This window comes from Triticum urartu, chromosome 5A (genome assembly GCF_056163025.1).
Source record: "Triticum urartu cultivar PI428250 chromosome 5A, HENAU_Tu73, whole genome shotgun sequence".
Taxonomy (NCBI): domain Eukaryota; kingdom Viridiplantae; phylum Streptophyta; class Magnoliopsida; order Poales; family Poaceae; genus Triticum; species Triticum urartu.
Window position 1 is genome coordinate 259,832,443 of NC_141877.1, and position 10,048 is coordinate 259,842,490.

Here is a 10,048-nt window from a genome sequence, read left to right on the forward strand (position 1 = left end):
ATGGTTAGTGTGCTATCAATTTATCCCATTTTAAATTCACAAATAAAGAGACGGTTTAAATAATAGTAGAATGATATGGCATTGTTCATGTTAAGACACTCCAGAATATGACATTGTGCTGTAGTGGGTAGGTTCACCACACCATTGGATTACAGATCAAGAACAGAAGCATACATGCAGTGCAAAAGAAGATCACTTGCTCTGTATAGTTTAATTTACATGGTATGAAGAAGGAATTTGGTTGTACAACTGAAAACTTATATTGAGAAGGACAAACTTTTTTTATGAATTACATAATAAACTTTAAACATGCAATTTGATGTAAACACCAAAAATAAACAGCTGTTGCAGTCATGCCTAACCAAATATACACAACAAAGTTTGAAGGCTTGAGAAGGACAAACTTACATTAGTGGTGAAGAAAGGCTCTATAAAGCCATGTCCATGTTGATGGGGGGGCAATTCAAGAAGTTTACCATAGAATCTTCTTCATAAGCATTGCCTTTATTCTACATTTTGTTAAGAGTAAATATAGATGTGATAATATAAGAAAAAATGGAGAATATTTAAGATAAGATGAAGAGTGATGCTACATAGCCAAGTAGCTATAAATGTAAGTACAGTGATACAGGCAAAAGGTACAACCAAGAGTAATGCAAAGCTAAACTTCTTCAGTACCATCGGTGTTATCCAACCTTATGGTAAGAGTAAATATAGATTTGATGTGTAGAAAATGGAGGGTAAAGCAACATAATATGCAGAGTGATGGTACATGAACAACTAGCTGTCAATATAAGTACACAGATAAAGGACAGCAGGTACTTACAAGAAAAATGCAGAGCTAAAAAAATTCATTGTCATTGGATATATTCTACACTAATGTAACCATTCATACAGAGCAGATAATTTGAAGCGAATAATTGATAAGCAAGCTATCATGCGTACTGCTGTCACATAATGAACCAGGTATGAATGCAAGTACAGTGATACAGGACAATAGGTACTAACAAGAGAAAAGCAGCTGGCATCATATTTGCGATATCCCATCGTCCTTTTCAAACCGAAATTCTTCTTCGAGCAGATTTCCTGCAAAAGAGATCCATAAGGCACATGCGGAAAAGTAGAAGTTCAAATTGTCATGTGATATCATAGACAGTACCTCATCCTGGGAACGAGACCAGTGCATAACAAGGTTTTTCCATTCAATGTCTTCTAAATTTAGCACAGGAGACTTCACCGGAAATTCATTTATAGACTTGCCATCAAAGTGTGATTTCCTCGGGTAACACTGATACTGCTGCAATGCTTCCTTGAAAAGCGCAAGAAAGCTTTGCTTGTCATGACTATCCAGATTGACCATCGCCTATGTACAACAATGTAATGTAAATCAATGATGTGTTCAATCAGCAGAAAGTAGGAAAATAATCACCATGAATAATAGCACTTACACGTAAGTGGGACAAGAAGATGTGAAAATGGTGCTTGTCTTCACTATAATCTTCCCATGATGGGAATATATGCACGTAGTCCCTAACAACATTGAAAGCATTGTCTTTTAAACTAGGAATTACTGGAATGGGGTTCCAATCTGCAGGAATTGGCCGTCTCTGCAGTTGGGATAGGTCTTCGCCTGGTGGACTTGCTATACTTTCTGCTGGAGTGGGATTTTTCTGTGGTACGACTGGTGCTATGGCAACTGAAATCGGCATACCTTTTGCTAGAGTGTGGGTCCTGTGTGGTGGGGCTAGTGTTATGGCCAGTGAAGTATGGGTACAGTCTGCCGGAGTCGGTCCTATGTTTTGTGTCACTGGTTGTAGAGCCAATATAAGTGGGGTGCTGTCTGATTTCTCCGGCACCACCATGTTTTTCAAGGACTTTGCTGGTGCTCCTTCAGGTTCGGCAATCACCCTCTTCCTTTTTGATGTCTGATGCACAAGAACAACATTTGAGTGGAAAAACATGGTATGATGACAGATGGAATATGTATTGATAATGGATGGGCATGGCATCTTGACATATATGATGAGTAAACTAAGCAGATGGCGGTGCAACAAAGTATAAGCAATGCAATATACCTTATGCAAGATACGCGCAATCAATAAAACCTTGCCAAATTAGAACAGGCACCTTGATGGGTGAATAGGACAAGCCATCTACCTTGGACTCCTCGAGGTCAGAATAGTCATTAGGATCATATTCTGGACAAGAATCTGCATGTGTGGAGCGTATGAGTTTCATTCCATCCAGAATGGCACTCAATGCCTTGGTGCCAATTTTGTAAGTCATTGCAGTGTTCCACAATATTCTTCTAATGTGCGGATTCCGATATTCACTGTGATTACATATAATATCTGAGAAGCAAATCAAGGAGGATATTCTAATATAGGGGCTCCCTGTAAACCCTTGTGTGCTATCACTGGATTCTGATGAGAGAGCCCATGTGTGATGTAATATGGTGTGTGCATTAATATAATCTGGCACAAGTACACAAAAAAATAGGCTCCAAAAGAAGGATAGTTGGCAGATTATAGGTTCATAATATATACTGTATAGAGAGTTTATTGCTAAACCATGATAACAAGAGCACACATCAACTAGGAAGATCATGGTGTACATAAAAGGGGTACACCATAACCAGAATATATAAATCGGGAAAGTGGAATTGGCTGGAAAATACGGTGTTGTATTGCCGGTACTAATTGAAAGCATATCGATCACGTACATGCCAGCTCTATCAGCTGTTGACTGCAGATGTCCCTGCTCCCCTTCCTGGCAAGGAACATACTATACGTACTAAATATATAATAACTAAAGAGGAACATGTTAAAGAACAGAAGAGGAAGCATATTCTTGCGGTTCCGCTTCTTTGCATACAGTGTTGGTTGCCCACTCATGATGAATCACATCGCCCAAAGAAATGCAATTCCATGATGTCTCTCTATATGTGGCCACATGCATTTGGAAAATCAAGTGGGAGCATTAGCTGACCAATTAAATGTGTGTCTGTTAACTAATATCAATAACATATCACAATTCATATTTGAAGAAGTAAGCTTTGGATTTATGATTGGTGTGTTGTTTAGCTTCAAGAGTGGACTGCTGCTAGTGTGACACAAAGCAGCTACACAGATCATAGTGTAGATATAATGGGAAAACCGTAAGAATCACAAGTAAAATCAGGAAAGTGGAACTTGCTAGAAAATATGGGCTACTATTGCCGGTACAGCTAGAAAGGCTTCAGATGCTAGCTCTCTTCAACTAAAGGTGCGGTACTGTTAATATCAGTGTAACTCTCAAAGGTGACACAACTCCCCACATTTCCTTGCTAATCTTATAGGATTCAAGTGGGCAGGCCACTACAATTCCTATTCTTATGTTTACAAAATCCTACGAATCAAAGAGGCCCGAAGAGTTGAAAGTGTCCATCACAACCAACCGAATAGACCTCTACATTGCAAATGTCCTTGCTCCTCTTCACTACAAGGAACATACTGTACTACTATCATACTCCCTCCATTCCAAAATATAAGTCTTTGTAGATATTTCCACTATGGATCACATACAGATGTATACAGATACATTTTAGAGTGTAGATTCACTCATTTTTCTCCATATGTAGTCCATGGCAGAATCTATACAAATACTTGTATTTAGGAACGAAGAGAGTACTTATTAAAGAAGAACAGAAGAGGAACATGCTAAAGGAGAGCAAGTAGATTTTGGATAATAAAATGTTCATTGCGCAGTGCCCACACATGATGAACCGGAGCGCATTAAGAATGCAACTGCCTGATGTCTCTCCATATGTGGTGCGCGTGCTTTTCGAAAGAAAAGTAGGAACATTAGCTGATCAATTAAACATTATCTGTTTTAGTAATATGAGCATCATATCAGATTCATATTTGAGCAACAAGTTTGAAATTATGAGTGGCACGTTGTTTAGCTTGATGGATTGAGGAGCGGTGCTAAGCAGCTATGATGATGGTACTGAATATAAAGGAATGTCTACATGCAAGTTGCGTGACTTTTGTCATTTGGGTCAGTCGACCATTTCAGTTGGTTGGATGAAGATCCTACGTCTCCTAACCCTTCTTCTTCCTCGTCTTTGATTCTTCCCCTACATAACATCGCACGGGCCACCGGCCGAACCACCCGCCCTAACCCCCCCCCCCCCCCCGCCCTCCCCTGAACCGCCCCACCGCCTGTGTTCCTCCACCACCCCCACCCCCACCCCAGCCCCACCCGCGTCAAGTTTTCTTTGTTCGGCGAGGCCCCACCACTAACAGGCCACCGCCCCCCACAACCACCATCCCCACCCGAGCCCCTTCCTTCCCTTTGGCGAACTCTAACGAGCTCTCAAAAATTGACTAACCCTATTTTGAAATTTAGTCTATTATCATTTAACTAGTGTGAAATATAAAAGGGGAAAACCATAAGCATTGCGAGTATAGTGTTGAGCGTGGCATGGTGGATCTGAAGGTGCAAACCGGAGAAAGGCAACTTCGCAATCGATGTTTGCTTTCAACTAACAAGTAAGTGATGGAGAAGAAATCACAGTCAAGCAGTGGCGATCTATTCTTTGTTGTGATAAATAAGTTGAGCAGATACGAAAGAGTACTGCCTCTGGTGCGACGCCGTGTATGCTTCTGCTGATAATTTGACGGTGTTGCGGTAGCGATGGCTGTCAGCGGCGTGGAAGCAGATCTAGGAGGGTAGACGATGGCGGCGGGGGAAATATCCCGTCGCGGTGGACGAGACGGTCGTAGGAGCAGCGCCGACAAGGTGGACGACGACGGGGATGAAGCGAGAGGACGGGATGCAAGGATCTCTTGTAATGGACGACGGCGTCAGGGTATCAGCTCCGATATGGTGGAGGAGGACGGTGGTGGATGGGGTGGCGGACGGAGGAGGCTAGGGTGGAGAGGGTGTTTTGGCGCCCACGGAGTACGATAGGGGAAATGGAGGGAGAGAGGAAGGGGAACCATGTCTTCAAGGCGCGCTTGTCTCAAATGCGAGGAAATTTACAAACTTAGCCCCCGTTTAAAATTTCCTACATCACAGCAATATAATCAGTTGGGGATACGATGGCAATCTCGCATACACCGAATATTTGCCGACAGAGATTTTGGTCGACGAGAGTTTGTTTTGGCACCCACCGTGTATGAATCGGGGAGGGAGGCGATTTTGGCTGAGGACACACTTTGTTTTGGCGCCTACCGTGTATGAATCTGGGTGAGAGGCGGTTATGTCATATTTGAGTGAAATTATAAACCTACCCCTATAGAAACCTATAGAAATCGAGCTGATAGGCTTTGCGTGTCAGGGATAGGAAGTAATTTCCATCTCGCAGATTTTGGTTTCGGGCGGTTACTGTGACTTTCCCCGCTTCGTTCAAATTTTTGCAGAGAAAGAGTGCACGTTTACCGTGCCAACTCAATTCGAATCCAGATTGTATTCTATTTTTGTTCGGGCAGGATCCATTTTTGATTGGAATAAAATTCTATATACATCATCTTTATATATACTTTCAAAAGCACAACAAAGAATTATGCTCCTTTATATATATAATATGATTTACAAATAAAATGATCTCAAAATCATAAGGTTGAATTCAAAAAATTTAGACCAAATTATGTTCTACTAAAATGTATGGATCAGTAATATCTACATATTAAATAACATAGATGCGCGTGAATTCATACGAGTATGCATGTTTGATAGATCAATTTTGGTTCGAGTATGAATTACATGTATCATTATCTCGAATTCAAATATTTGAATCCCTTTTATGTTGACATTTTCTATACACACAATTAAATATTTGAATCTCCTTTCACGCCCATCTATCTCACATGCTCCTTCTGTAGCTATCACTCTCTTTTCTCCAGCTCACCCGGATGCTCACTTCATGTTTCTCCTATTTTCGCAAACATGGTCTCTCCACGTCTCCCTTGAGAAGTATCACACTCTCCCTATCATTATACATTACACGGTTTTCATTATCTCTCACGTCTCTATCATTCTTTGGTATCACTAGGTACCTAAGCTTTCTTTTTCATCGCCACACACACACTCTCACTCGTCTTTCACTTTCTCTTTCTCTCTATAGGGTTCTCTCATGCACCCTGTATCTCTCTAGATATGACTCATACCACTAAAATTACTCTCTCCCGCAGACACAATATTTGTTGCGGTCTCCTTTCCGTCTCCATCCCAGTTATAAACTGACATTATTCATTTGTTCACCGATCAGACAAACTCCCTCCTCTCTCTCTCTCTCACACACACACACAACTCCTGCTTCCACTCCCCTTCCCGACTACCGTCTCTCTCTCACACACACAAAACTCTCGCTTTCGCACCCCGACTCGTATTTCTCTCACAAACATTGATTGACTAGCCACCAGATAGGTTTATACACCCGCACAATCGTGCTTCCACTATCTCGTACATGTCTCTATCGTGCTCCTTGTATCTATGTAGATTTTTCGTCCCTTCTTGAGACACGCCCTCTCGATCGTGCACACACACACACGCACTATCACCTCATTTTATGGTGATACCTCTCGCGCACACACTCTTTGTGTCTTTGTCACACACACACTCCGTCCTCCTCCTCTCTCCCTCTCTCTCTGTAACATCCCAATTTTCCTAAATTAGGATGTTATTAGATCATTCATATGCATATCATATTTTTATTGCATTATTTGTCTTTCTGCAATATTCAAATCATTATGCATCTAAAGGCAATTTATTGGAGCGGAGATAACATGACTTCTCCCCTGTTTTAAAATGTTTATAATGTGCAGAATATTATTTTCAGCTCGTTTGATATGTTCTAGTAATTTTGCAATCTTCAAAATATTTTAATTATGTGTTATTTTACTGTTTGTGTGACCTTTTGAACCAGAACCAAGGCAAGTTACATGTTGATCATCCTTTACCTATTGTTTTCTATGCATGTAGTTATATCACACTATGAATATATGCATGTATAGGATTATTATATTATTTTGCTATATTATTGAGCTATCTCCCGTCATTGCAGATCATGGTAGTTGTAGTTTTGCTATGCTTTGTAGACGGGGGTGGTTCGAGTATTCATTGAGCTTATGTGAGGATTATATATTTAACAAATTGAGTAGTAACTCAGGATTTAACTCACCTCTGGGCGGAAGTGGTATTGCTTGGTGTTGAGGGAAGGCATCATGGGGTCTTGCACCTTTTCTAAGGCCATGCGCCCATGAGAGTGCACCCTAAGTGGAATGCCGCCCAGGTTCAAAAATATCAGACAGACTTAGTGACTAGTAGCTTCCATGTGCGGCCACTGGCTATATGGGCTCTGGCTTAGTTGATCAGTTTTTAGAACCCTGGCCCAGACAGTGTCGACAGATGTAGCATAGGTAGGTGGGATATGGCCGTCAGGTGGTTAAGGGAACCTCTTCTGAAAGACTTCGTCTCAATCTTCGGATTGGGTCTAGTGGGTAAAGCGTACTAAACTCTACAGAGTATCAAAACTAATCATGATTAGCCGTGCCCCCGGTTATGGGCAAATTTGAGCCACTATGCCATTACAGTTGTTGGATGATCTTGATAGATGTGACACTTAATAGTATTTGTGGGCAACTTAATAAAGGGTAGGTTGGAGTTGATTTTGCCAACTCAGCCTTGTGTATATAATTATAGTAATAAAAGAACTAAATTAAAATATGACTATTAGGTAGTTATGAGGACAAAATCAGCTTTCTGCAAAAATAAACCCTCAAGCCTTCCTTTTGTTATACTATGCATATACATGTAGGTCTGCTTTATTATTACTCTTGTGTAACTTGCCAATACATTCCAAGTATTGACCTATATGGCTGCAACGTCTCATGTTGCAGGATATTCAAACGAAGAGTAAGGTACCGTTAGGGTTGTGAGTCTGCACTCAGCATCGCCAGTGGGCTATGATGGGACTCATCGTTATTTTCTGCTACTTTCCGTTGTTTGATTGAATAAAGGTAGCCAAGTGCTATGCAGAATGTTTTATTTTATTTATGATGGATCATACAATGTAATAAATAATGCACTTGCTATTCTGGTATTCATCTATAATATGTGTGCTAGCGAGTTCGATCCAGGGACTAGCATGGTAAGCACAGAGACTCAAATCCTTCGAGGTTTGGTTGTTACAGATGGTATCAGAGCAGTGTGTTGACTGTAGGACGTGACCCTAGAAAATGGATTAGAAAAGCCATAGGAGTGAAAATTATTTTATCAACTAGTTATACTTCTTGTTGTTTATTAGTTAACCCCCTCAAGTATCTTGAATATTTAAATAGAAACTAGTGCTGAGACCACCATTCATGCTTGTTTTATATTGCAATGTTCTCATGTTAGCGTATCTGATTGTTGGTGTTATTCATCGTTGTGTTTTATTGCCTTGATCATATTATGCATATGGGTAGAATATATTTATATATACATAGCTTTGGCCCTATTATATCTATAACTCATCTATTCTTGCCCACCAGATGTCGCTGAGGCGTGATACTAGACGCAATGCTCCAGGAGGAGACAACAATGGCAATGAAGTACCACCATACATACAGCAGGTTATTGAGGGGCAGGCCCAGTTGATCCAGTTGCTTGCTCAGAACCAGAACAATAACAACAACAATCTGCCACCACCGCCACCTGTGGATATGCTTACCAGGTTCTTGAGGTTGAATCCTCAGAGGTTCTCCAGTTCCCCTGAACCTATTGTGGCTGATGATTGGCTCCATGCAGTCAATAGGAACCTGGAGATGGTTGGATGCACAGATGCAGAGAGGGTGAGGTTTGCCTCACATTTGCTGGAGGGTCCTGCCGCAGCTTGGTGGGACAACTACTTGGTCACTTATCGCATTGCTAGTATCACTTGGGTACAGTTTCAGGTAGCTTTCCGTGCTGCACATGTGTCTGCTGGTGCTATGAGTCTGAAAAAGAAGGAGTTTCGCAGTTTGCGCCAGGGGGGGGTCACACTCTTAATACTTATCTGGAGGAATTTAATAATCTTGCATGTTATGCTCCTAATGATGTTAACACTGATGCAGCTAGGCAGGAGAAATTCTTGGAGGGCCTAAATGATGACTTGAGCCTTCAATTGACAGTGGCCACTTTTAGGAATTGTCAGGACCTGATTGACAAGGCTATTGTGCTGGAGGGAAAGCAACAAGCCATAGAGAATCGCAAGAGTAAGTACAACAATAATAACAGGTATAATTCAGGACCACAGCAGGAGCCACACACTTCATATCATGGTAATGGAGGTAATGGGCATCATAATCATCATGGAGGTAATGGACATAATCATCATGGAGGTAATGATCATAATCATCATGGAGAGAATGGCCACAACCATAATGGCCACCATCATCATAATGGGCACAAGAGTAACAATGGCAATGGCAGAGATAATGGAAATGGTAATGGCAATGGAGGGACAATAACCAGAACCACCAGGTTACACGTGCGCCAAGGGATTTGAGTTAGGTGCAGTGCTTCAGGTGTAAGGCTATGGGGCACTAAGCCACAGAATGCTCGGGGGCGAAGAACTCAGGATCCAGCAAGCCAAACCCCTTCCAGAAGGGTCATGTAAATCATGTTAATGTGGAGGAGGTTTACAATGAACCTGATGTAGTGATTGGTAAGTTCTTGATTAATTTGCTTTACTAGCATGCTTTAACCTGATCGCTGAAGCTATCTTTTGGAGATTATTTTGTCTACCATGGATATATTTGGTTGATGTTTAGCTTGTTGTGCTTAACATGCCTCTCAATGTACTTACATGGGACAATTTTAGGAACGACTGTTGTTTTCCATCGAGCTTAGTTTCATCCCATGGCTTATATATACTCACTATTTAGGATATCGGTAGCTGGTACCATATAGGCTGGGGGCTGATAAGGGACTAATCGGTGAATCTGACTTTTAACTGAATATATATATAACCCATTTATCATTAGGTTAACTAGGGCCATATGTAATATATATGAGGCTACATAGCAACATGCACTGTACTTAA

General features: G+C 41.2%; 1 protein-coding gene across 1 annotated transcript; it reads right to left on the reverse strand.

Annotated features, from left to right (window-relative positions):
• Positions 1-876: 876 nt before the first annotated feature.
• LOC147970982 (uncharacterized) lies at positions 877-7,237 on the reverse strand. Its single transcript, XM_087523763.1, has 4 exons — positions 7,166-7,237; positions 1,449-1,925; positions 1,160-1,363; positions 877-1,086 (listed from the first exon to the last, which is right to left on the reverse strand). Exons 1-4 carry the CDS (start codon positions 7,235-7,237, stop codon positions 877-879), a joined length of 963 nt encoding a protein of 320 aa, XP_087379889.1.
• Between the last annotated feature and the right edge of the window lie 2,811 nt (positions 7,238-10,048).

Coding starts and splice junctions, on each gene's coding strand:
- LOC147970982 (XM_087523763.1), bottom strand. CDS start 7,237: ATGGCCTTAGAAAAGGTGCAAGACCCCATGATGCCTTCCCTCAACACC. Junction 1,364..1,448: donor TCTTCTTGTCCCACTTACGT/GTAAGTGCTATT, acceptor TGTTGTACATAG/GCGATGGTCAATCTGGATAG. Junction 1,087..1,159: donor GGTCTCGTTCCCAGGATGAG/GTACTGTCTATG, acceptor TCTCTTTTGCAG/GAAATCTGCTCGAAGAAGAA.